Raw genomic sequence first — 25,799 nt, forward strand, 5'->3', positions numbered from 1 at the left:
TTGTAGTAGCCGCATGCTATATCACAATGCCTGTGACATTCACCTCCTTACACCTCATCACATAGGCCTTGTGACACCTTCCAACAGCACAGGAAATGATGCAGATCTTGGTCAGCAGGGTCTGTGTTTTGTGGCTGCAATGAACAATTTCACACAGACTAAAGAAGTCCTATGGAGCAAAGGGGACAGCATGGCCATTTTCTGAGCTCACTCAACCCTTGCCTGGATAAACTTTTATTGCTTTTCTGGGCACATTACACTGAGGATGGTCCTCACTTACTATGCGCAGGTTCGCTTTAGGTGGTTACCTTTCACAGAGAACAAAGGAGAAGGTGTTTCTAATTACATCAAAGAAGAAGGATATTTGAAAATGCAAAGGTAAAAGTGGTTGAACTGGTTACAGTCCATACTTGGGAAATTTAGCCTAGATTTTAAGAAGTTACTTTAAAGTTATGCAGTAAACATTTCCTTCCTCAATTCAGGGTGAGGGAGTTTTAGCAAAAGCAAGCCTCAAAGCAGCCTAGGTACAATGCAGACCTGACTTCTCAAGGGATAACCTATCCATGGGCATGGGTCCTGTGTGCCAGGCCTTGCTCCCCACTGGCCTTTCTGAGTGGAGACTGGGCTACATTCCCCAAGCCACATGGAATGGTCTCCTATAGGAAGAAGGGTGAGTACATTAATAGAAGATATTTTATAAGGTTTTATATATTTATTTTTAGAGAGGGAAAAGGAGGGAGAAAAAGGGAGGGAAGCATGAATGTGTGGTTGCCTCTCACACATTCCCCACTGGGGACCTAGACCTCAACCCAGGCATGTTCCCTGACTGGGAAATGAACAAGCAACCCTTTGGTTCACAGGCTGGCACTCAATGCACTGAGCCCCATCAGCCAGGGCAATAGAAGATATTTCGAGAGAGGGAGAGACCACATTCACATAACCTTTATCACAGTATATTGTTATAATTCTTCTGCTTTACTATTAGTTATTGTTAATATCTTTTTGTGCCTAATTTACCTATTAAACGTCATCATAGGTGTGTATAGGAAAACTCATAATATATATAGGACTCGGCACTGTCTGCAGTTTCAAACATCCACTGGAGAGCTTGAAACATCTCACCCACAGTTAAAGGACCCTACAGACTTCACAATCAAAGAATTTATTGTTAGGCATCTACACTATGGTACTACTCATGACTCTGGTTGTTTTCATTTTAGAACTGTGTTTTCAAAAAATTAAATTAAATTAACTATATAGAGGAGGGAGACTATGAGTTCTTTCTTCATTTCATACTTTTAATCTAGGTCTGTCCAAGAATTGAGTTTGTATGACAGGATGGGCTGCGCCAGATGAAAGCAAGTGGCCGTGGCCTCCATGAGGGAATCTCAAATTGCTTAAACTTTTGTAGGGAATGCCATAGAAGATTTCAGAGACAAAGGCCACAGGGAGAAGGTGGGTGAAGAGGTAAGGGGAAAGAGGCCTGGAATATAGTGACTAAGATCAGGAAGTAGGTAGGGGTTTGTGTGAGTCAGAGGTAGGGTCAGCTCTCTGGCATGGCCAGTTTTACTGTGGAAAACAAACCCAGCCAGGAATCGGGAGGCCTGTAGGGGGCACTGTCACACCCTACATGGTGCTGGAAGCCCTTCTGGAAACACTCTATGTTCACAGCAGAGTTCTATGGTGGTAACAGCCCCTTTCCCCTTAACTTCCTCTTTCCCTCTGTGAAAAGGGCTCCCTGGCAGCTGCTTCCTTGTGCAGATTGACCCTGTGGCTCACTGTGGCTGCACCAGCTGCATCTCAATCCTTTGTTTGTCTCTGAAAAAAAATCCATTTTGGTGATGCAATGCCTGGTCAGCTCCTCCTTATAGCCAACAGGCAGGTGGAAAGATCCCTGTGGGGCTGTACATGGAATGGGGAAGAGCCTGGCGCTCAGGAAGTGCTGGAGAATGGGCAGGAACAAGTGAGGCAAGATGAACCCAGAAAAACTATGATACCTCATCACGAACCATTATGAACTTAACACAAAGTGGACAGGGATATCTTTCCCTGCACAGGCTTCAATGAGTTCTGGGATAGAAAATGAGAGCAACGAGTTTCCACCCTCTTTTCTATGGCTGGTCAAACTTGGCTTCAGGAGAACTTGCCACCAGGACCTTTCTGTTTAAACAAGAGAGACAGGCAAGCCCTGGACCTCTGTTGCTTGTAATTTCTTTAATGCTCACAGCCACCTTTGACTAGGATGGGTGATCTCTGGTGTACTGAAGGGAAACTGGGGACAGAGAAATAAAGTGACTCAAAAACAATGCCTTAGGAAGTGCTGAAGTCTATACTTGCGCCCAGGTTTCTCCAATCCCATCACCTTCTTTCTGCTCTGCCTGCAGATGCTCTTACAGTGGTTAATGTTAATGTTGCACGAGGTTTCCTCACGTTTCATCAATTAGTCCCTGACTTCTTTCCCTCAGAGAGGCTGTGATGTCTCTAGCTAGGACGGAGCTCTCAGCAAGTCCTCATTGGCATGTATTCTTGATCTTTGAGTACACACAGGTGGTGATGGCCTCCTTGTCCTGAGGCTCTTGTGGCTTTCTTCCATGAAAGGCGAGGCTGGCATACTGGGTATCCTGCTCCTCTCTCAACGGAGAAACATCCCTGGTGGGCAACACTAGGTCTGGAGACCCATCTGGCCCAGGGTTTAGCTGGGAACCCTGAGTAGAGGGGACAGAAGAGAGTCAAAGAAGAATCAACCAGACATGGTCTCAAGGAGAAATTGTGCTGATGGAACAGTTTTTCATTCTTCCTCTACTTCACACACACTTCTCATGAACTCAACTATTTGCTTATTCATTTAAAAATTTGTAACACTCCAATTGGTTAGACCATATCAAGGCCTTACTGATCACATTTAATCCTCACAGATAAAAGTATAAATGCTAGTCTTATCAACCCTGGCAGGTATGGCTCAGTGGATTGAGTGCTAACCTGCAAACCAAAGTGTCACCAGTTCAATTCCCAGTCAGGGCTCATGTCTGTATTGCAGGTCATGTCCCCAGTAGGAGACACACAAGAGGCAACTACACACTGATGTTTCTCTCTCTCTCTTTCCCCCTCCCTTCCTCTCTGTCTAAAAATAAAAAATAAAATATCTTTTAAAAAATGATACTCTTATCATTTCCATTTATCGATAGGGAAGCTGAGATGAGTAGAGGTGAAGTGATGTGCCCAGAATTGGTAGAAAGTAATACTTTTAGAGAGAAGGTTCTGTCAGGCTGTATCCAGCAGAGAGGTGAGGTCAGCTGAGTAGTCAGCAGATCTGGGACAGAAGGCTGACCCTGAGCTCTGGATAAGGAAGGGGAAGTCCACTCCCAACTGTCTATCTAGCTGACCACAGAGGAGTGAGTTTATGGTAATGCTGAGAAGCTCAGATGACACTCACTGAATGGACATGCCCAGCCCCTCCCCATACACTGCATGAGGAGATACTCACATCACTCACCCAGGTGACTGTACTCATGACAGGGTCTTCATCATTCGTGACCTTTTGTCTCCTGCCTGTTTTCTTCCTGCTCAATTTCACTCTAAGGGAAGAAGTCAGGAGCCACAATGGCTCAGGCACAGGTTGGCAGGCTGCCACAGATAAGACAAGATCCCCAGATAAGTTCCAGATCCTGGAACCAGACTCAGAGACCCTCCTGACAAGTAAATGAGTGCTCCATCCCCTGAAAGACCAGGTGTCTGGCTGAGACTAAACTTGCATCACAATAGGCCCCTACGCAGGGAGAAACTTATGCCCCAGTGATCATAACAGTGTTATCCCCAAGAGTCCCAAAGTAGAAACAACCCAACAGTGAATGAACAGACAAAATTTGCCCCATCCCTACCGTGGAATATTATTTGGAACACGAAGGAATAAAAAATGACACATGAACCTTGAAATCATCGTGCTACATGAAAAAAAAAGTCAGTCACCATGCGCCATATATTGTATGATCCCATTTATATGAAATGTCCAGAAAGGGCAAATCTAAAGAAACAAGACATAGATTAGTGGTTGCCTGTGGGCTGGGCTGAGGGCAGTGACAAAATGAAGAATAAGGGATGTTTTGTTTTGTCTTTGTTTTGTGCTAATGAAAAGGTTTTTTTAAAGATTTTATTTATTTATTTTTAGACAGAGAGGAAGGAGAAAGAGAGAGAAACATCAATGTGTGATTGCCTCTCACATGTCCTCTACTAGGGACCTGGCCTGCAACCCAGGCATGTGCCCTGACTGGGAATCAAACCAGCAACCCTTTGGTTTGCAGGCAGGCACTCAGTCCACTGGGCCACACCAGCCAGGGCTAATGAAAACTTTTAAAATTCATTGTGATGATGGGTGCATACCTCTGTAACTGAAGTAAAAGCCATTGAATTGTACCTTTAAATATATGAAAATTTTATCTCAATAAAACTGCTATGCTATCCACTCCCCCCAAAAACGACCCATCTGTATGTACTCAGCTCTGCGTTTCAGGGGCCCCTCTCTCTACTCCCCACGACACAGCTCCCTCTACCTCCCGAGGACATAGCCTTACATGCAAAAGGAGATTAGAGACAAGCATAGGGACAGTAGGGCCATGGCACCAGCACCGCCAAGAGCTGCAGGAACCACTCTGGAAACAGATACCAACTTCCCTGCAGAGAAGGGAGGAGTGAGCCCACGCATTCACAGGACTCAGTGTGTGGTCTTCCCAAAACTTGCACAACTGGCAGGAGGTTCCGTTCAGACACCAGACAGAAGTCCCGTCCTAACCCAAACAATGCCCTTCCCAGCCACAATCCCTCCCCCAATGCCATCCTCCCTTTGATCCCTTCCTTCCTCCCTCAGCCTCGCTCCCAGCAGGCCCCTGACCTGGCAGCAGCAGGACACTGGCGCTCTGGGCCCCGTGGATATTTTTTGCCTCGCAGCTGAGCCTGAGGCCAGCGTTCAGCCCCACGTGGAGGCTCAGGGAGCTGTTGGCCCAGGACCCCACGGAGCGGGAGGTGACGGTGTAGGAGTCGTTGTTGGGATTCTCCTGCAGCAGCCCCTCCCCCAGCCGCCAGCGCAGCGAGGGGGCAGGCTGGGCTCGGGAGGAGCAGCTGCAGCGCAGATCCTCCTCCCCCCAAGAGCAGAAGGGTCCCAGCAGCCGTGGGGGGGCTGTGGGGAATGAGGAGAAGGGTCAGTGGTGCCTCTGCCCTCCCAGGACCCAGGTGCCCTGCCGCCAGGGGTCCCCACACTCACAGACCACGGAGAGGCTGAGAGAGATACTTTGGGAGCCCAGCGGGTGCTGAGCTTGGCAGGTGAACTGTCCTTCTTCCCCAGTCCCCACTCGAGGCAGCTCCAGGATAGTGGTTCTGGAGATGGGGGCGGCATTTGGGACCTGGGATCCCTGGAACCAGCTCAGCTGTGCAGGAGGGTTGCTGTCAGCCACACACAGCAGCCGCAGAGCCTCCCCCTCCAGGATGGGAAGGGATGAAGTATTTTTCAGAACGTCGAATGCTTTGGGGAGAAAAGTGGAGCGAGAGAGAGAGAAGAGGGGAGGGGAGGGGAGAGAGAACACAGGGACAGGCACCCACCAACAAGAGGAGAGGGAAGGAGAGTGATGATTTTCCTCCTTGCTTTTCCCATATCTGGTCTCATTCACACTGTGATTCCCCCTCAGTTCCATGGTGGCCCCAGCGCAGGTCTCAGTCCCAGATACGGAAGTTTTTTCCTACCTGTGACATTTCTGTAGGACATGCCTATGGTGAGGTTCCGTGGAGCATCTGGGAAAGAAATATATGGCCCCACTTGAGAGGGAAGGAGCAGAGGGAAGTCACCTTGAACCCAGGGAGGTGGGGTGGTAATGAGAAAGATGGCATTGATGTCTTTCTGGATCGTGCCCCTCCTGCACTTAGAAACATGTACAAGTGTTCTCAGGTAAGCTCATCGTCCTCTACACACACACACAAAGGCTCGAATGTGCCAGTCCCTCTGCCCCCAGGACACCAACTGTCCCTCCAACACTCACAGGAGACATTGAGCTGAATGGTTTTCTGTGTGGTCACCCCCGGTCCTGCAAGTGTCACCAGACAGGTGACTGTGGTGCCGTGGTCCCTCGGCTTCGGGGTGAAGGTGAGCATGGAGGAGTGAAGGGTCTTGGGATTCAGAGAGTCAAGAGCACTCCCCACCCATGAGAAGATGAGAGGACTTCCCCCTTCACAGGACCCTGGCAGGCTGCAGATCAGCTGTGTGAGGCGGCCAGACTCCAGAGGTCCCCGAATGCGGATGTCAGGTTTCTGTGTCAGGTCTGAGGAGGAGAGAGGGAGGTGCCTGGGACCTGGGGCTGCAATGGGGACCCAGAATGTAACCCCACCTGGGACCCATGGCTGAAGGCCTGAGTTCACCCCCAGTGCTCTGTCTCTTGGATTTAGTAGTGTCCCAAGGTCCAGTTCTAGTTCTAACCCAGGTCCCATGTCTCAGCATTCTCTTCTGAGCCCCTGCCATACCTGTCACCTGCAAAGTCAGCTTCTTATCTTGGTAAGTGTATCTCTCAAAATATCCAGTCATCACTTGGAAGACATAGGTTCCTGTGTCATTCTTCCTGGAGTCTCTGATGCTCAGGGAACAACGGTTGGTCCTGGGGTCTGCAAGGAGGAATCTGCCTTGAGTCTGTTGCTTCACGTGTGTATATCCATCATTTGTGGCCACAGGATATGCATAATCTGTGTCATCCTCACTCAGGTACCAGTAGGTGTAGAGTTCTCTAGAGGAAAACCATGAGCTCTGCTGGTAGGTAAAGGAGCAGGGCACGTGGACGCACAGACCCTCCTGCACCATCACCAATTCCTGCACTTGGAGCTTATAGCCTTCCTTCTCCTGCAGGGACCCTGGAAGAACACAGATGCTCAGCTGCAGCCCCAGCCACTCCCCCCCAATCTATCCCCCTTCCCAGACCCACTCACCCCCCCACAGCAGGGGCAGCAGTAACAGGGGCACCATGTCTGCTTCACACAGGGCACAGCTGTCCCAGTCCCTGTGTCAGGGAGGGAAATTCCGTGCTGTGGGGTGGGGCTGAGTAGCCCCAACAGGAAGCCATGGGTGAAAGAGCTGTGACAAAGCCTGAAGGGGAACTTGGACTCCATGGGCTGTAGGGGTGTGGTGAGGGCTGAGAAATCATCCTGTCTTACATCCCTCAGCCCGACCCTGCAAGTGGATCTACTGAGGGCTCCAATGGTTGAGAGGCTAACCCAGATGTGAATCTGAAAGTAACCACATTGCACATGATATTTAATACGACCTCTGACCTCTATGAATCCTGAATGACAAGAGGGAGGTCACTCAGGATTCATAGAGGTCAGAGGTCATATTGACTCAGGGGACCCATGATCCAGCTGAAACCATTGCATTATCTGAAAAAGATAATTTAAACAAAATTTAGAGTGTTCAAGTGTGGGCAAGAGAGGAAAGAGTTTAGACCCAACCACAATGGAGGGCGGAACCCAGGGAAAACCTGAGCATTAAAGCCCTTCATTCTGAAAGTTTTCAGGATGTGGGATGCACACATGTTCCTCTTCAAGGGTCCAAGGGTCTGTGGATGGCAATGGCACCCAGGACCCCCTAAAATGGGACATGTGCAGGGAGATTTTTCCCCATTCAGTGGGGACTCTTTGGGCTGAAGGGCCCCAGGGGCTGGCCCTCAGCACAGCAGCAAATTTGCCACAGTAAAGTTCATGAAATTCCTTCCTCAGGGCCCCTTACACGCTCAAACCCTGGTCAAAGCCCCAGCAAAGGCTGGAGTGATATGCAGAAGTAATCTGCAATCCTACTGCTCTTTTATGAAAGAAAAAAACTTAAACACTTTCCCAAATATGACGACGAGGTGAAATAGGTCAGACATTCCAGGAACAAATTGTGTGATTGAAGCAAAATTTCTTAAACTGTACAGGATAAAAAGAAATCTCGATTACCTGTGGTGGAGGAAATACTGAATTCTCTTCTATTCTTTATATTATATAAATATAATATTAATATTTATTACTATATGACAGAATTATTCTCCAATAAGGAGGCAACAGTCTGGCTGGTGTAGCTTAGTGAATTGAACACAGGACTGAGAACCAAAGTGTTGCCAGTTCATTTCCTAGTCAAGGCACATGCCTGTGCTGTGGGCCAGGTCCCCAGTAAGGGATGCCTGGGAGGCAACCACACACTGATGTTTCTCTCCCTCTCTTTCTCCTTCCCTTCCCCTCTCTTTAAAAATAAATAAAATCTTTAAAAAAAGAAGAGGCAACAACAGCGTAGTCAAAAAAGGTAGAGAACATGCTATGCAGATGTGCCAGAAAAAAATCCATACTAATAATAAAAATAATCTGTTATTTTTGGAATCCTCTTATATTTGGTTTTCAGCATTTAGCTTTTCTTACTTGATGTGATGTGTTTTCTCACTTCAGAAAAGTTGATAGGTGCCACTCATTGCTTCTTTTTCAAAGCAGTGATTCAACATTAGTATAAATATCAAGTTCCACACAACCTGGGGCTGCCCCTGGCACAGGAAACATGTGACCCAGAAGTAACCAGCTCTCCCCACACCCACCCCAGACTCCTCATGTACTGCAAACCAGACTGTCTTGCTCAAGCAAAAGACTAAAGGAAGCAGAATTTCCTTGGTTGTGTCCCCATAATTCACATCACTAGAGAGGTCTAGCAAATTGCAAACTGGATTATAAAAATGACAAGAAATAAGTGTTGACAAGAATATTCAGAGAGGGGAACCCTCCTGCACTGTTCCTAGAAATGTAAATTGGGGACCACAGTATAAATCAGTAGGGCAGGCCCTCAATAATAATAGTGCTGCCATAAGATCCAGCAATTCCACTTCTGGGTATTTATTTGGAGGAAATGAAAATACTAACTTAAAAACACATATACACTTCTATGTTCATTGTGGCATCATTTATGATAGCCAAGATGTGGAAGAAACATCTTGTCCATCAATAAGGGATGAAGAAAAAGTGGTGCACATACAACAGGATATTATTGTGCCATAAAAAAAGGAAGAACTCCTGCCATTTGCAACTATTGTAAATGGATGGAACATGAGTGCATTTTGTTAAGTGTGGTAAATGAAAAAAGACAAATACTGTATTACTTCACGATCATGTGGAAACTTTATAAAAATAACCCATCTCATAGACAGAATAGATGGGTGGTTGCCAGAGGCAGAGGGTTGCACAAAAGTGGGTGAGGGTGGACAAAGGTACAAATTTCTACTTAAAAAAGCAATTATATTATAAAAACATAATGTTAAGCATGGTGACTGTAGTTAGTAATAGTGGGTATTAGTATTATACTGTTAATTGTAATAATGTACTTAATAATACTGTGCTGGATGTTTTAAAATTACTGCGAGTGTACATGGCTAAGAGATAAAATTGTTGAAAGTTCGCATTACAAGAAAAAAAAGTGTGGAAACTCTATGTGGTGGTGGATGTTAACAAGACATGTGGTGAGCACTTAACAATACACACATATATCGAATCATAAAGTTACATGTCAATTATGTCTCGAAAATCACATATACGCACTAAAAAACCTTAGGCTTGGGATTTGGGTTGAATTAGAAGGTCAAAGTCTTCCAGGCAGAGTTCCACTTCTCCTCCATGTGTGCTCCAACAACAGCATAACAGATTCCTCACATTGAATTCCCGCTGCTGAAATCCATAGTGGCAATTCTGTGATCCTAATCTGCCCTTGAATTTAAGAGGGCAGATCCTGATCTTCCCTCTTAAATTCCAAGAGATAAAACAGTGAGCAGTGGGTGATTTCAAATGCCTTCATGATAAAACTCATGATCAACCAGGAATAAAGGAGAATTTCCCTGACAAGATAGGGGTGTCTTCAGCAACATCACACATAATGCAGTGTCATTGGGTTCTAGTCTAGAAAGGGCATATGAAAAGTTAAAAGAAGACAAAACTGTCTTTCTCCATAGATGATTTTTTCTTTTCTTTTTAAAATTTAATTGTTGTTCGAGTACAGTTTTCTGTCTTTTACTCCCATCCCAGCCCACCCCACCCCCAGTGCTCCAACCTCCCTCCCATTTCCACCCCCCTTAGTTGTTGTCCATGTGACCTTTATACTTGTTCCTGTAAATCCTTCCCCCTTTGCCCCTGAAATTCCCTCTCCTCTTTCCTCTGGTCACTAGGAAAATCCACAAATATATACAGATACATTGGGGGGCTTAATAAGAAAGTTAGCAAGGTTGCTAGAGACAAAATCAAATTATAAAAATCTAATGCATTCCTCTATCAGAGTAATAAAAGGTAGAGTGTTATAAAAATACCATTGACAATACCATAAGAAATTATGATACACCTGGCCCTGGCTGGTGTGGCTCAGTGGAGTGAGTGCTGGCCTGGGAACCAAGGGGTTGCTGGTTCAATTCCCAGTCAGGGCACATACCTAGGTTGCGGGCCAGGTCCCCAGTTGGGAGCATGTGACAGGTGACCACACATTGGTGTTTCTCTCCCTCTTTCTCTCTCATTCTCCCTGTCTCTGAAAATAAGTAAGTAAAATCCTTTTTTTAATTTTTCTGACCCTGCCCCCACCAATAAAATCTTTTTTAAAAATTAAGATACACCTGAAATATATCTATTCAGATATGTACATAATAAAAATATAAGCTGCACTTTTTCAGTGGACAAGATTATGAATCTGTTTGGAAGGACATTAGACATTAATAAATAAAGAAATATGCATGTTGATGGATATTAAAACAATATTGTGTAAAAGTCCACTCCATCCAAATTAACCTGCAGAATTAAAGCAATGTGTTATCCAGTCTCCCAGCAGACTTCTCTAAAACTTAGTACCTTTATTGTAAAATTTATGTTAAAGTAAATTTTCCCAAAAGCAGTCAAGACAAACACGGAGAAGAACAATGTATGAGGACTGGCTCTGTAGGGCTTCAAGACTAGTAAAAATGTCACAGAAAATATGATGGTGTTGCATTTACTGACATGCGTTGTACCACCAGACCACTGGAACAGAACAGGGCATCTAGAAATAGCAAATACCTAAACCACAGGAAATGTCATATGTGTAGAGGAGGTGATGCAGAAAAGTGACAAAAAGAGAAACTTCTCCTTAGAATTTTTTATTTATGGTCTGATTTTTTGTCTGCTCTTTATTGTATTTTTCCATTATAACTTAGTCTCCTTTTACCCCTCTCCTCCAAACAATTACCACACTGTTGTCCATGCCCATGAGTTCTCTTTATGTTTCATTCAATTCCCTGACCCCCTCTCCCCTGCCCATTAGCTGTCATCCTGCTTAGAGAGAGAGGAAGGGAAACAGAGAGAGAGAGAGAAGTATTAATTTTGTAGTTTCACTTATTGATGCATTAATTGGTTGATTCTTGCATGTGTCCTGCCTGAGGATCAAACCCTGAACCTTGGCTTATGGGGACAATGCTCTAACCAACACTGTTACTATCCAGGGACAGTGAACATCTCAATAATACATGTGGGCAACTAGTGATCAGAATGCACTTGGATGAGATTGCATGCTTAGCTCTTACGAAGCACTAACATCAAGGGCAGATGAGTTGAGGATCTGCTGTTTTAGGAGAAACAAGACAATAGAGAAGATGGAAGATAATATAGCAGAATGTCTCCATAATCTTAAGGGAAGGAAGGTTTCATAACAAGACATAAATAGCAATATTTATAAAAAGAAACATTGAAAAGCTGGACTAGGCTAAAATTAAAGACTCCTCATAGAGACACTAAATCATCAGCCCTCAAGTGAAAAACAAATTTTACAACCCATGTAAACATCAAAGTGTCAGTTTCCAGAATGAGGAAGTATTTCTGCAAATACATAAGAAAAAGAAAACAGGAAAATGGGCTCACTTGAGCTGCCCCTTATAAAAGAGAGCAAACAACCAGCCGGTAAACAAATGAAAAGCAGCCCCAGGTTATTAGCAGCCAGGAAAGTGCACCTTCAAACCACAATATTAAAAGGTGCACGAATATTAAAGTGTGTGAAAACCCCCATGTTCGTGACAGTATGGGGCAACAGTTGCTGACATGCAAACTGGTACCAGTGCTACAGAGAACACAATCACCGTCTACTGAACTGAGGACAGCTTACGCCACACCAGCAACTCCCTTCTCCACTTCTGACCCAGAGCAGCGTCAACCCACATGGCAGCCCATGGCCACCATGTCAGGTGACCACATGAAAGGTGTCTGTAAGGATGTGAGCTGTAAGGGCCAGATGATGGGTAATAAAAGTAAAACACACACTTGAATCGGAAGTCTTACTACAAGGAAAAGAACAACAATGATCTATTTTTACATTCTGAGATCAATTTCAATGGAGGTGAAGGTAGGAAGTTTCTCCCACACCACCAACTCAATTCTCACACTACCTACCTGTAGATAGCATCAGATTCCACAATTAAAGATTCAATTAGTAACTTGTCCCCCCATATCCCGTGAAAGATGCCAGTCTCAAGTCTAGGTTGTCACCTGCGCTTCTGATCAACCAACTATAATTCAGAGGTTCCCCAAACCTCTTCCTCTTCATAATTATTAATGTAACACACAGCAGCTCACAGAACTCAGAGCGTATATTTACTCAGTAGATCACAGGTTTGTAGTAAAAGAATATGACTCAGGAACAGCCAGATGGAAGAGGTGCAGAGGGCTGGGTGTGCAGTAAGGGGTATAGAGCTAGCATGCCCTCTCTGAAGTGCCCTCTCTCCCAGCACCTACATCAGTTCACCAACCTGAAGCTCCCAAACTGTGTCCTTTGAGGTTTGCATGCAGGCCCCATTACATAGTCATGATTGATCAAATCACAATCCATTGGTGACTGATTCCACAGGTCCCCTCTCCATCCTGTTTCCCTCTGGCCTTCACGCTATCCAGCACAGGAGGAACCTCTAACACTGGAGACTGCAGACCTGGCCCCAACACAGCCTCATCCCCTAGGCCCATCCTCTGTCCTGTCGGTCAGGTGTGAGGGACAGATGAGGTGGTGAGAGGAGAAGAAGTTGACTGCAGCCACAGGTATGGATGAGGGCAAAAGAGGAAATTTCCCATAACCTGCACCAGGCAAGGTGAGCCTCAGGCCAGAGAGAAGGCCAGGCTGATGCACGTCAGAGCACAAGGACTATCTTAATACAATGCACAGTAATTAATTAGGGGAGAGGTATAACCACTATCTTATTCAAGAAGGGCCACAGAATTCATCTCAGAGAAAGGAGGGTCAGTTTCTGTGTTTCAGTTTCTGTGTGTGTGCAAGTGTCTGTTTTATTCCAAATAAACTAATAAACAAATTTTATGGGGGTAATATTCACATGACATAAAACTACTAATGTTAATTTTGGATGCACAAACATTGAAGCTGTTTATTACTATACATCCCCATTATTTTCTTTTTCACAGGTCTACTGTGCTCCCTTGCCTTGCCTTGTAGGAATCTGATGTGGTGGATTTGGAATGATTGATGCACTGATGCATCAAGCAAAAATCCTACAGGCCAAACTGTGTCTCTTTGGTATTTAAATTTTATTTTTCAATTACAGTTTACATTCCATGTTATTCTGTATTAGTTTCAGGTGTACAACATGGTAGTTAGACAATCAAATGCATTACAAAGCAATCCCCTTGATATTTCCAGTGTCTACCAGGACCATATATAGTTATTACATTATTATTGTCTATGCTGCACTTTACATCCCAGGGTGTCTGTTTGACTCAATTTCTCAGCAAGGGTCTGGCTCATTCAAATCCTGAATGGACAACCAAGGCCAATAAAACCCTCGGCTGGACTCGGTACAATTTGCATTTTTATGTTCTGGAAAATCTCACATGACTTTGGTTGCCTACTCTGACATCCGAGAGATGCTAGTTCTCAGGGAGCAAGGGATGATTGGGTGGTCCTTTCAGGAGCTAAAATCAACTCGGGTCCTGTTTTGTACATTTTGGATCTAGACTCTCTGAAACCTGCTAGAAGAGAGGAGTGGATTCATTGCAAACATTCATAACAGGTTTGTTCCAGAACTGTTAGCTTATTTATACTCATTCTCAGGATAACATAATTTGGCTCAAGGAACTTTGTGTTGTATAACTTAATAAAAATTTTATTTATAATTAAATAGCAATCATTACAAGGTCGGCATCTTTGAATTGAAAGGAAGAGCTGTGCTCCTGACTCTACTGTGCATGGACATCTACATGGATGGGGCCCTTTGGGAGACAAGAAACTCAGGTGTCAACCAGGTAACTTCTGGGCAATGGGGGGATAAGACCCCACGTTCATTCCCTTCCTGAGCCTGGGGATGGAGACACAGGAGCAGGAGATGGGGAGAGAGAGAGGACCAGTCGAATGGTAGAAACACAGGCAGCCGCAAAGGGGCAGCAGTCGGTTGGTGTGCATCACTTCTGGTTTATATTCTGCATCTTACATGTTTTGATATCTTAAAATCCTTGCTACACAAGGAGAGACAGCCCCTCCTGGAACAGCCAGTTTTCACATACAGGAAACATCTCTGCCACAAACAGCCTATCAGGTGAAAACCAACCAATCCTGAGCCCATATTTCCAATCATCCCAACCTGCCCTCAATCACCCAGGAGCTGGGACCAGAGAAATAGAGACAACCCCACAGGAAGAAAAAAACCCTCATTTATTCATAACAGCTGATCCTCAACTGCCCTGCCTTGAATTTCCCAAGGAAACCCCAATAAAGACTCTGGCTAGTCTGCCTCACACTTTCATCTGCTCCCTGAGGGAATCTGGGGCTTCTCCTGGGGCCCTGCCTGGCCTTCTGGGGACTCCTCTCAGAAAATGAAAGGAATAAAAACCTTCTTTCATTGGTGTTGACTCTCCTCGTTGTCATCACTCAATCACTTACACAAATTAAAATCCCAAGGGTATCACCTCAGTGCTGTCTTCACAAGAAGGGAGGGTCAGCCAGGACCTCGGCCTTGTTCTCTGGGGTCCTCCACACCTGCGGGCCCAACACAGGTCTCAGCTTAGGGACTCAGCCCCTTGAACTTTAACTCCAGGCAGTGGGACTGCTCAGTCCCACCTGGAACTTGGGGCCAATCACTGACTTTCCCTGTGGAGAGACAGCTGCTCACCTGGTGTAGTAGAGCCAGGTGAGGCCATAAGTGAGGAGGAAATCAGACTCCATGAGGCTACCTCTGATCAGAGTGAGGACCAGAGGCCAGGAGCCCTGCTGCTCCTGAGTCACACACCAGCAGGAAGGGGGGCATCCTGGGGAAAAGGAGAAGGTGTGAAGTAGTGACCCCAGATCTCAGTCTGCCCACAGCCCCAACACCTGACTTGGCCCCCTACCCCTAGTACTTATCCTGCAACTCACTCTGCACAGAGAGGCTGAAGGAAACATGTTTGGAGACTGGTGGGAGCTGAGCCTGGCAGGTGTACTGTCCCTCTTCCACAGTCTCCATTAGAGGCAGCTCCAGGATTGTGGTGCTGGAGATGAGAGGTGGGCAGGGGGAGACGTTCTGGACTGGTGAACTCCAGAATCTGCTCAACACTGGGGGGGGGGGGTTCTTTCAACCATGCAGAGCAGGCACAGAGCCTTGGCCTCCAGGGTGGGAAGGGATGTGATTTGTACAATCTTGAGTGCTTTGGGGACAGAAGTGGAGAGAGAGAGGGGGGTGGGGAGAGAGAGAAACAAGAACACAGGGCAGGCATCCACCCACAAGAGGTGAGGGAGGGAAGGTGAAGATTTTCATCCTTGCCTCTCCCATATCTCATACCATTCACACTCTGATCCCCCCTCCACTCCATGGTGGCCCCAGGGTCAGGTTCAAACCCCAGCATCAGGGGCATCATGTCTGCACCTGACAGGGCACAGAGGACTTATGCTCCTGTGTCAGGCAGAGAAATGCCGAGCTGTGGGGTGAAGCTGAGGACATCCCAAGGGGAAGCCATGGGTGACAGAGCTGCCACCTGGCCTGAAAGGGGAACTTTGGCTCCACAGGCCATGGGGGTGGGGTGGCAGCTGAGAAATCTTCCTGTGAACTTCAACCCTTTACCATATCCTCTAAGTGGATATACCCAGGCCCCCAGAGGTTGAGAGGCTTGCCCAGATGTGAATGTGAAAGGGATCATCTTGCAGATGATGAGGGGGGGTCACTCGGGGGGTCACCATGAGCAGAGCTGGTCATGGTGGCTCAGGGGACCCACCTCTAGCTAAAACCACTGAACCTTTTAAAAGAGAATACTTTTAAATTTTCCTCTGCACCACCAACTGCTGGTAGGAGAGGAAGGAATTTAGACCCAACTCCAGTGGAGAGTGGAACCCAGGGGGAAGTTGGGCATTAAGCGCTTCGCTCTGTGGGGACAAGGGATGCACAAGTCATGGTCTTCTAGGGTCTGAGGGTCTGTGGGACAAAAGTGGGGTGTGTAATGGGAGATCTCGCTCCATTCAGTGGAGACCCCAAAGGCTGGCCCACAGCACAGCAGCAAACTTGCCGCCTTAAAGCTGAGGAAGCTCCATCCTCAGGACCCCTCATGTGCTCAGTCTTTTCAAAGCCCCACAAGGGCTCTAGTGGTGTGTGGAAATAACCTGCAATCCTAGCTCAGTGGGTTGAGCACGGGCCTGTGAACCAGAGGATCGCGGTTCAATTCCCAGTCAGGGCACATGCCTGGGTTGCAGGCCAGTTCCCAGCAGGGGACACACGATACATTGTGTGTCCTCGGCAGAGGCAACCATACATTGATATTTCTCTCCCTCTCTCCTTCCCTTCCCCTCTAAAGATAAGCAAATAAAATATTTTTAAAAAAAGAAATAACCTGCAATCCTATTGCTCTTTTATAAAAGAAAAAACTTGGTAAACTTTTTCCCAAACCTGGTAATGATGTGTAACAGTTCACACATCCCAGTAACAAATTGTGTGATATAAAAACTATCTTAAACTACATAGAAGAAAAAGAAATGTCAATCATTGGTGCCAAGGGAAATACTGAATTCTCTTTCTATTTCCTATGTTACATAAATATATTATTATAACAACTAATAACATGTATTAATCTAATATTAATATTGATTAGTATATGACATAATTATTTTCCTATAAATAGGCAGAGTTTGAATAAAAAATGTTTGAATAAAAATGTTTCAGGCAGGTGTGCCAGAGAGGAATACCACACTAATGGTAATAGTCTATAATTTTAAAATTGGCTTACGTTTTGGCTTTCTGCTTTTTAGCGTTTCTCAACTGATATGTGTTTTCTCATTTCAGAAAAATTCATAGGTGCCACCTGTTGCTCTTTTGTTTTGAAGCAGTGATCTCATCATTAGTATAAATATCAGGCTCCACAAAACTGGATCTTCCCCTGCCGTAGGGAACATGTGAAGCAGAGGTAACCAGCTCTACTCCCCCACCCACCCCAGACTCCTCACATATTGCAAAGAAGATGGTCTTATACAAACAAAGGACTAAAGGAAGCAGGATTTCTGTGGTTGTTCTTCCCACAATTCACATCCCCAAGCAGTCTAGAAAATCTCAAGAAATAGTAAGTGTTGGCAAGAATGTTCTAAAGGGGAACCCTCTTGCACTGTAGCTGAACATGTGAGTTGGGGCAGCTGCTGTGTGAATCATTATGGAAGTTTCTCAAATATTAAAAACAGAGCTTTTATAACAGCCAGCAATTCCGCTTGTGTGCATTTATCTGAAAGAAATGAAAATGTTAACATATGTACCCCTATGGTCACTGCAGAATCATTTACAATAGCCAGGATGTAGGAGCAATCTAAGTGTCCATTATAAATGAATGGATGGAGAAAATGGGGTGTATATAAATGGAATACTAGTCTGCCAAAAAAAGTAGGAAATCCTGCCTTTCTGACAACATGGATGGATCATGAAGACACTATGCTAAGTGAAGTATCAGACAGAGAAATACCAATACCATATAATTTCAATTACATATAAAAACATTTTTAGCCCTGGCTGGTGTAGCTCAGTGGATTGAGCACAGGCCTGCGAACCACATGATCGCGGTTCGATTCCCAGTCAGGGCACACGCCTGGGTTGCAGGCCAGTTCCCAGCAGGGGACTCACGAGAGGCAACCATATGTAGATACTTCTCTTCTTCTCTCCTTCTCTTCCCCTCTAAAGATAAATAAATAAAATCTTAAAAAAAACATTTTTAAAATTTAAACTCATAGATACAGACAACAGATTGGTGGTGGCCAGAGGCTGAGGGTGGGGGTAGGGCAAAAGGGATGAGGGTGGTCAAAGGCACAAACTTACAGTCATAAGATAATTAAATCATGAGGGTGTAATGTATAGCATGGTGACTATAGTGAATAATGGTGGGTATTAACTGTAATAATACAGTTAATAATACCATGTTATATATTTTAAAAATTGCTAAGAGAGCATATTGCTAAGAGAAAAATGTTAAAATTTTCATTACAAAAAACGTGTAACTATGTGGTGATGGATATTTAACAAGACGTATTGTGGTGAGCACTTCACTGTGTGTGTGTGTGTATATCATAGTTATATGTCAATTATATCATATATATGTGTATATATATTAATGAAGAACATTCAGGCTGGATACCTAGATTAGATTAGATTAGAAGATCCAAGCCTTCCAGGCAGACTTCCACTTCTCCTCCATGTGTGCTCCAACATTGGCATAACAAATTCCTCACATTGAATTCCCACTGCTGAAATCCATAGTGGGCCTTCTGTGTTCCTTGTCTGCTTTTGACTGATTAACTCTCAAAAGACAAAACAATGAGCAGTGGGTGATTTGAAGTGCTTTCGTGGTAAAACTCACAGCCAACTAGGAATGAAGGACAATTTCCCTAACAAGATAGAGGGTGTCTTCAGCAAACATCACACCAAATGCAGTAGCATCAGGTCATAGTCTAGAAAGGCAATAACCACAGGTATAGGCTATGACAAGTGGAAAGAAAACAAAGCTATTCAGATACATCTAGGTATTGATACCTGATACATCAAGGTATCAGATCGACTCTCATGGTATCACATGCTTGTGTTCATGTCACCCTTATAGTAGTCTCATGCTTCGTCACCTATGTCATACACCTCCTTGTATCTCGTCACAAAGGCATTGTGTCTCCTCACGTTAATACAGGAAGAAGGGTGAGTACACAAAAAGAAGATATTTTGAGAGAGGGAAAGAACACATTTACATAACTTTCATCAGAGTATATTGTTATAATTCTTCTGTTTTTTTAGTTAGTCTTGTTGATCTCTTATTGTGCCTAATTTACCAATTAAACTTTATCATAAGTGGGTATAGAAAAATCATAATATATATAAGATTCGGTACTAACTGTGGTTTCAGGCATGAACTGGGGGGTCTTAAAACATCTCCCCCACACATAAGGGCAACCACTGTCCTCACAAAGAGATTATTGTTAGGCATGTGCGCTCTGGTACTGCTCATGAAATTCTGGCTGTTTTGTTTTAGTTTTCTTTTGAAAAAATTAAATGAGATCAACCATATAGAGGAGGGAGACTATGAGCTCTTTCTTCAGTTCACTTTCTCAATACAAATCTGTGCGAGAACTCAGGTTTGAAGGACAGGCGGGGTGCGCCAGAGTGAAGCAAGGGGGCATGGCCTCCAGGAGGGGGACCTCAATTAGCTAAGATTTTTGTAGGAAACATCATAGAATGCTTAAGGAACAAAGGGCATGGGGAGAAGTAGGGTGAGGAAGTGAATGTTAGGGGTAAAGTTTTCGGATGTGTTGTCCAAGGCAAGGAAATCAGGAAGAGGTGTGTAAAGGACAGAGGCAGGGTCAGCTCTCTACCACATCTGGTTTTACCTCAGAGAGCTAACCTGGCCAGGAATGAGGAGGCCTGTGGGTGGCGCTGTCACACCCTCTGTGGCACTGGCAGCCCTACAGAAACACGCTAGAATCAAAGCAGAGCTCTATAGTTGTAAAAGTCACTCCCCCAAACTTCTGCTTCTGCTCTGTGACAAGGGCTTCACACCCGATGCTTCCCTGCCCAGGGTGTGCACGTGGCTTGCTGTGGCTGCACCAGCTGCATCGCAGCCATTTCTTTGTCTCCGAAAAAAATCCTTTTTGGTGATGAAATACCTGATCAGTTCCTGTCTACAGTTGACAGGCTGTTGGAAAGATCCCAGTGGGGGCCATACATGGAATGGGGAAGGGACTGGCGCTCAGGAGGAGCTGGAAGAATGCACAGGCAAAAGTGAGGCGAGATGACCCCACACAAACTACAAGATACCACATCACAACAGAACACCAGCTGAGTCCAGTGTCTTTCTCTGGGGGAGCTTTGAAGAGTTCTACATGGAAAATGACAGCAACAAGTTTCCACCCTGTTTTCTGTGGCTGGTCACCCCTGGCTTCAGGAGAACTTGCCACCAGGGCCTTTTTGTTCAAAAAAGAGAGACCATCAAGCTCTGGACCTCTGTTGGTTGTAATTACTTTAATCCTCACAGCCACCTTTGAGTAGCATGTATGATCTCTGCTGTACAGAAGGGAAACTGAGGACAGAGAAGGGAAGTGATTCACTTGAAGACACCGCCTTAGGAAGTGCTGAATCCTGCACTTGAGTCCAAGTCTCTCCAATCCCGTCACCTTTCTTCTTTCTGCTCTGCCTGCTTATGCTCTTACAGTGGTTAATGTTAATGTTACATGAGGTCTCCTCATATTTTATCAACTAGTCCCTGACTTCTTTCCTTCAGAGAGGCTGTGATGCCTCAGGCCAGGACCAAGCTCTGAGCGAGTCCTCATTGGCTTGTCTTCTTGATCTCTGAGTACACACAGGTGCTGGTGGCCCCCTTGTTCTGAGGCTCCTGTGGCTTCCTCCCGTGAAACCTGAGGTTGATGTACTGGGTATCCTGCTCCTCTCTCCATGCAGAGGTGTCCCCTGGAGGTAACTGCTGGTCTGAGGGTCCATCCTTCCTGGGGTTTTGCTGGGAACCCTGAGTGAAGGGGAGAGGACAGAGAGAGAGAAGAAGAAAACAGACGTGGTCTCAAGGAGAAGTTGGGCTGATTGAACAGTTTTTCATTCATCCTGTTATTCCACACACACTCATAAACTCAAGTACTTGCTGTTTATTTAAAATCAGAGCCCTGGAAGGTGTGGCTCAGTGGACTGAGCACTACCATGGGGACCAAAGGGTCACCAGTTCAATTCCCAGTCAGGGAACATGCCTGGGTTGCAGGCCAGGTCAGTTCCCTCATACAGGGCATGCTAGAGGAAACCGCACATGGATGTTTCTCCTCCTTTCTTTCTCCCTCCATTCCCCTCTGTCTAAATAAGTAAATACAATCTTTTTAAAAGATCAGAATTATGATTGATAAGATCTTATTGATGGATAATAACACATTTCATTCTCAAAGAGACCAAGCTTGAATAATACTCTTATTATTTCCATTCCCAGAAAGGGAAACTGAAGGAAGGAGAGGTGAAGTAACAGGCCCAGAATGGGTAGGAACTAACCATTTGGGGAGAGATGCTTCTGTCAGGCTGTACCTGGCCAAGAGGTAAGGTGAGTTCAGTAGTCAGCAGGGCTAGGGCGAAAGGCTGACCATAGGCTCTGGGAGATGAAGGAGAAGTCAGCTCCCAGCTGTCAGTCCAGCTGACCACAGAGGATCTCAGTCTGGACTTGTTGAATGGACAAACCCAGGACCTACACCACACCCCACTACACCTCATGACAAGACACCCACATCACTCACCCAGGTGGCTGTATCCATGACAGGGTCTTCATCATTTGTGACCTTTTGTCTCCCAGCTGCTTGCCTCCTGTGGTTTTTCACTCTAAGGGAAGAATTCAGCAGCCAAGTGAATCGGGCACTGGTGGTCAGGCTGCCCCCACTCCCTGATAAAACAACAGAGGCATCCAGACCCAGAACCAGAGTTGGAGACCCTCCATACATACAAGTGAGCGCTCTGCTCCCTATGACCAGGTGTTTGACCTAGACTAAATTTTCAAAACTAAAGGCCCTCTTACGCATAGAAACTTGTACAAAAACAACCATAACAGTGTTGTTCATGATAGCCAAAAAGTAACAAACACCCAAATACCCTTCAGTGAATGAATAGAAATATAAAAAGTGCCCCATCCATGCCATGGAATGTTATTTAGAGATAAAAGAATAAAGTAATGACGCATGAACTTTGAAAATGTTATGTTATGTAAAGTAAGTCTGTCACAAAGGACCAGGTATTGTATGATTCCATTTAAGCAAAATGTCAAGAATGGGCTAATCTAGAGAAACAAAAATAAATGATTGGCTACCTGGGGCTGGGGTAGGATGTTGACAAAATCATGAATAAGGGATGTGGGTTATTTTTTCATTTGGATCTAATGAAAAGATTTTTTAAATTATTTGTGGTCCAGTTGAAGTTGTCCTGCCTTTTACCCTACTGATCCCCACTCCCACAGTCGATCCCCCCATTGGTCATGGCCATGAGTCCTATATTCATGTTCCTTTCCTTGCCCCTTCCCCTTCTTTCCCCCATTATCCCATTCCCCCTCCCCCACCTCTGGTCACTGTCAGTTTGTTCTTTATTTCCCAGTCTCTGGTTCTATTTTGCTCCTTTGTTTACTGTATTAATTAGGTTCCACTTACAGGTGAGATCATATGGTATTTGTATGTCACCCCCCAGGTTATTTCACTTAGCATAATGCATTAAGCATAATGAAAAAGTTTTGAAATTGGTTGTGGCGATGGGTGCACAACCCTGTGACTAAAATAAAAGTCTCTGAATTGTACACTTTAAATATATAAGAATTTTCTTTCAAGAAAGCTCTTACCCTGCCTCCCTTGCCAGAGGACCACTCTGTATGGACTCAGATCTGTATTTCTGGGACTCTGGGGCCTCTCTCTGTACTCCCCACTACTCGGCTCCCTGTACCTCCCCAGGACATGGGCTTACATGCAAAAGAAGATGAGACACAAGCATAGGAAGAGTAGGGCCATGACACCAGCACCTCCAAAAGCTGCAGGAACCACTCTTGAAACAGATACCAACATCCCTGCAGAGAAGAGGGGTGTGAACCCACCCACTTGCACATTCAGAGTCTTGTCTTCCCACCTCCTTGCAGAACCTGCAGTATATTCTGAACAAGACTGAAGGTCCCGTCCTAGCACTCACTCAGTTATTGGCCCCTCTCGCCAGTTTCATCATCCCTTTCATCCCTTCCATTCTCCCTCAGTCTCCCCCTAGCAGGCCCCTGACCTGGCAGCAGCAGGACACTGGCGCTCTGGGCCCCGTGGACATTCTCTGCCTCGAAGCTGAGTCTAAAGCCAGCGCTGAGCCCCACGCGGAGGCTCAGGGAGCTGTTGGCCCAGGGGTCCCCGGAGCTGGAGGCGACCGTGTAGGACTCGTTGCTGAGGTTCCCCTCCAGCAGCGCTCCCCCCAGCCGCCAGCGCAGCGAGGGGGCAGGCTGGGCTCGGGAGGAGCAGCTGCAGTGCAGACTCCCATCCTTCCAGGAGCAGGAGGGTCCCAGCAGCTGTGGAGGGTCTGTGGGGAGGGAGGAGAAGGGTCAGCAGCGCCTCTGCCCTCCCAGGAAACAGATATCCTGCGCCCAGACGTCCCCACACTCACAGACCACTGAGAGGCTAAGAGAGATACTTTGGGAGCCCAGCGGGTGCCAAGCTTGGCAGGTGAACTTTCCTTCTTCTCCAGTCCCTACACGAGGCAGTTCCAGAATCGGGGTACTGGAGATGGGGTCAGTGTTCAGAGCTGGGGGCCCCCGGAACCAGCTCAGCTGTGCAGGGGGGTTGCTGTCAGCCACACAGAGAAGCTGCAGAGCCTCCCCCTCCAGGATGGAAAGGGATGTGTCTTGTACAATCTTGAGAGCTTTGAGGAAAAATACAAAAATAGAAAGAGAGAGATAGACACAGAGAGAAAGGTGTGGAACACAGCTATTGGCATCCACCCAAAAAAGGGAGGGAGGGAGGGTTACAGTTTTCCTCCTTGCCTCTCCCATTTCTGATCCCATTCACATTTGATTCCCCCTCAGCTCCATGGAGGCCCCACCATCAAGTCTTAACCCCAGAGAGGGATGTTCTTTCCTACCTGTCACATTTCTGAAGGACACACCTATGGTGAGGTTCCATGGGGCATCTGGGACAGAAAGATAAGGCCACCCTTCAGAGGGAAGGAACAGACAGACATCATCCCAAACCAAGGATGGGAGGTGGGAACCAAGAAGGTGGAATTGCTCTCCTTCTGGCCCACTCCCCACCTGCACTCAGATTCATTCAAAAGTGTTCTCAGGTAAGCTCAGCCACCTGCACACACACACATGCATGTGCACACACACACAGTCCCACTGCACTCAGGGAACCAGCTATCCCACCAACACTCACAGAAGACATTAAGCCAGATGGTTTTCTGTGTAGTCACGCTTGATCCTTGCAGTTTCACCTGACAGGCAAGGTTGGTGCCATGGTCCCGGGGCCTCGGAGTGAAGATGAGCACTGAGGAGTGGAGGTTCTGGTGATTCAGAGAGTCAACAGCAGCTCCCACCCAAGAGAAGGTGAGAGGTCTTCCCCCTTGGCAGAATCCTGGCAGGCTGCAAGTCAGCTGTGTGGGGCGGCCAGACTGAAGAGGCTCCTGAATGAGGATGTCTGGCTTCTGTGTCAGGTCTGAGGAGGAGAGAGGGAGGTGCTTGCGTCCCAGAGGTTGGCAACCTGGCATATGGATCTGAGAGGGATGCCTGACTCAGGGCCTGAGCTCACCCTGGGTCCTGTGTCTCCTCTGACCACCCTGGGCCCATGGCCTGGATCAGGAAGTATCTCAGTGACCTGTTCCTTTTGCCAGACCAGGTCCCATGTCTCAGCATTCTCTCCTGACCCCCTACCATACCTGTCACATGCAAAGTCAACATCTTGTCTTGGTAAGTATATTCCACATTATATCCTCTCTCTACTTCGAAGAAGTAGGTTCCTGTATCACTCTTCCTGGCGTCTCTGATGCTCAGGGAACAGTTGTTGGTCCTGGGGTCTGCGAGGAGGAATCGGCCCTGGATCCCCGACTTCACTGCTCTCTTGGGGTTGTTTGTGGCCACAAGATCAATATTATATGTGTTGTCCCGACGCTGGTACCAGTAGGTGTAGAGTTTGCCAGGGGAATACCATGACCTCCATGGGTAGAAGAAGGAGCAGGGCACGTGGACGCACAGACCCTCCTGCACCCTCACCAAACGCTGCACTCCAAGATTATAGCCTTCCTTCTCCTGAAGGGACCCTGGGGAAACACAGAGGCTCAGCTGCAGCCTCTGCCCCCCACCTACCCATCTCCCCTCCCTTCTGCCCACTCACCACCCCACAGCAGAGGCAGCAGCAGCAGGGGTACCATGTCTGCATCTCACAGGGCACAGCAGGTCTAAGTTCCTGTGTCAGGGAGGGAAAGGCCAAGCTGTGGGGTAGGGCTGAGGATGCCCCAACAGGAAGCCATGGGTGACAGAACTGTGCCCCGACCTGAAAGGGGAAGTTAGGTTCCAAACGTCGTGAGAGTTGGGTAAAGGCTGAGAAATCATCTTGTCTCAACCTCAGCCATCTGCCAGATCCTCCAAGTGATATACTCAGGCCCCTAGAGATTGAGCATCTCATCCATATGTGAGTGTGAAAGGTATCACCTTACCGTTGATGTTTAAGTCAAGAAGGAGGTCACCCAAAGGTCATGGCAGTCAGAGCTGCTCCTGGTGATTTGGGGGGCCCACCCTCCAGCTGAAACCACTGAACCTTCTGGAAGAGGATACTTTGAAATTTCCTTTAGACCGCC

The 25,799-nt window shown here is 46.4% G+C and overlaps 2 protein-coding genes across 13 annotated transcripts in view; both read right to left on the reverse strand.

Moving 5' to 3' along the window:
- The window catches only part of LOC118999835 (sialic acid-binding Ig-like lectin 5), a 132,506-nt gene extending 125,314 nt beyond the window's left edge, over positions 1-7,192 (reverse strand). Inside the window, exons 1-7 of one of the 3 annotated variants that reach the window (XM_037064579.1) lie at positions 6,958-7,107; positions 6,502-6,882; positions 6,024-6,302; positions 5,731-5,778; positions 5,255-5,512; positions 4,886-5,170; positions 4,550-4,668 (exon numbers count right to left, since the gene is read on the reverse strand). In XM_037064579.1, the coding sequence (XP_036920474.1) occupies positions 4,565-4,668; positions 4,886-5,170; positions 5,255-5,512; positions 5,731-5,778; positions 6,024-6,302; positions 6,502-6,882; positions 6,958-6,994 (1,392 nt within the window). In that variant the 5' untranslated portion in view covers positions 6,995-7,107 and the 3' untranslated portion in view covers positions 4,550-4,564. Of the gene's footprint in view, positions 1-4,549; positions 4,669-4,885; positions 5,171-5,251; positions 5,513-5,730; positions 5,779-6,023; positions 6,303-6,501; positions 6,883-6,957 lie in introns of those variants that run through there. The other 2 variants (XM_037064578.1, XM_037064577.1) reach the window with 2 other exon arrangements.
- LOC118999832 (sialic acid-binding Ig-like lectin 5) lies at positions 1-25,454 on the reverse strand. Of its 10 annotated transcripts, XR_005069183.1 has the most exons (12): positions 25,337-25,446; positions 24,882-25,262; positions 24,383-24,661; positions 24,090-24,161; positions 23,616-23,870; positions 23,247-23,531; positions 22,944-23,043; positions 21,740-21,821; positions 20,567-20,979; positions 15,392-15,660; positions 15,150-15,285; positions 14,487-15,016 (listed from the first exon to the last, which is right to left on the reverse strand). XR_005069183.1 is itself a non-coding variant. In XM_037064575.1 (9 exons), exons 1-9 carry the CDS (start codon positions 25,371-25,373, stop codon positions 2,511-2,513), a joined length of 1,686 nt encoding a protein of 561 aa, XP_036920470.1. In that variant the 5' UTR covers positions 25,374-25,454; the 3' UTR covers positions 2,195-2,510. The 10 variants fall into 10 exon arrangements, 4 of the variants coding, with proteins under 4 accessions (XP_036920470.1, XP_036920471.1, XP_036920468.1 ...); XR_005069182.1 differs by having other exon boundaries at positions 14,487-15,285; XR_005069185.1 differs by lacking the exons at positions 14,487-15,016; positions 15,150-15,285; positions 15,392-15,660 and adding an exon at positions 1-308.
- Between the last annotated feature and the right edge of the window lie 345 nt (positions 25,455-25,799).

This window comes from Sturnira hondurensis, unplaced genomic scaffold (assembly GCF_014824575.4).
Source record: "Sturnira hondurensis isolate 20B ecotype Veracruz unplaced genomic scaffold, ASM1482457v3 Scaffold0015508, whole genome shotgun sequence".
In the NCBI taxonomy this organism is placed as follows: domain Eukaryota; kingdom Metazoa; phylum Chordata; class Mammalia; order Chiroptera; family Phyllostomidae; genus Sturnira; species Sturnira hondurensis.

Coding starts and splice junctions, on each gene's coding strand:
- LOC118999832 (XM_037064573.1), bottom strand. CDS start 25,373: ATGGTACCCCTGCTGCTGCTGCCTCTGCTGTGGGGTG. Junction 24,662..24,881: donor GTTGACTTTGCATGTGACAG/GTATGGTAGGGG, acceptor TCTCCTCCTCAG/ACCTGACACAGAAGCCAGAC. Junction 23,871..24,089: donor GTCCTTCAGAAATGTGACAG/GTAGGAAAGAAC, acceptor TTTTCCTCAAAG/CTCTCAAGATTGTACAAGAC.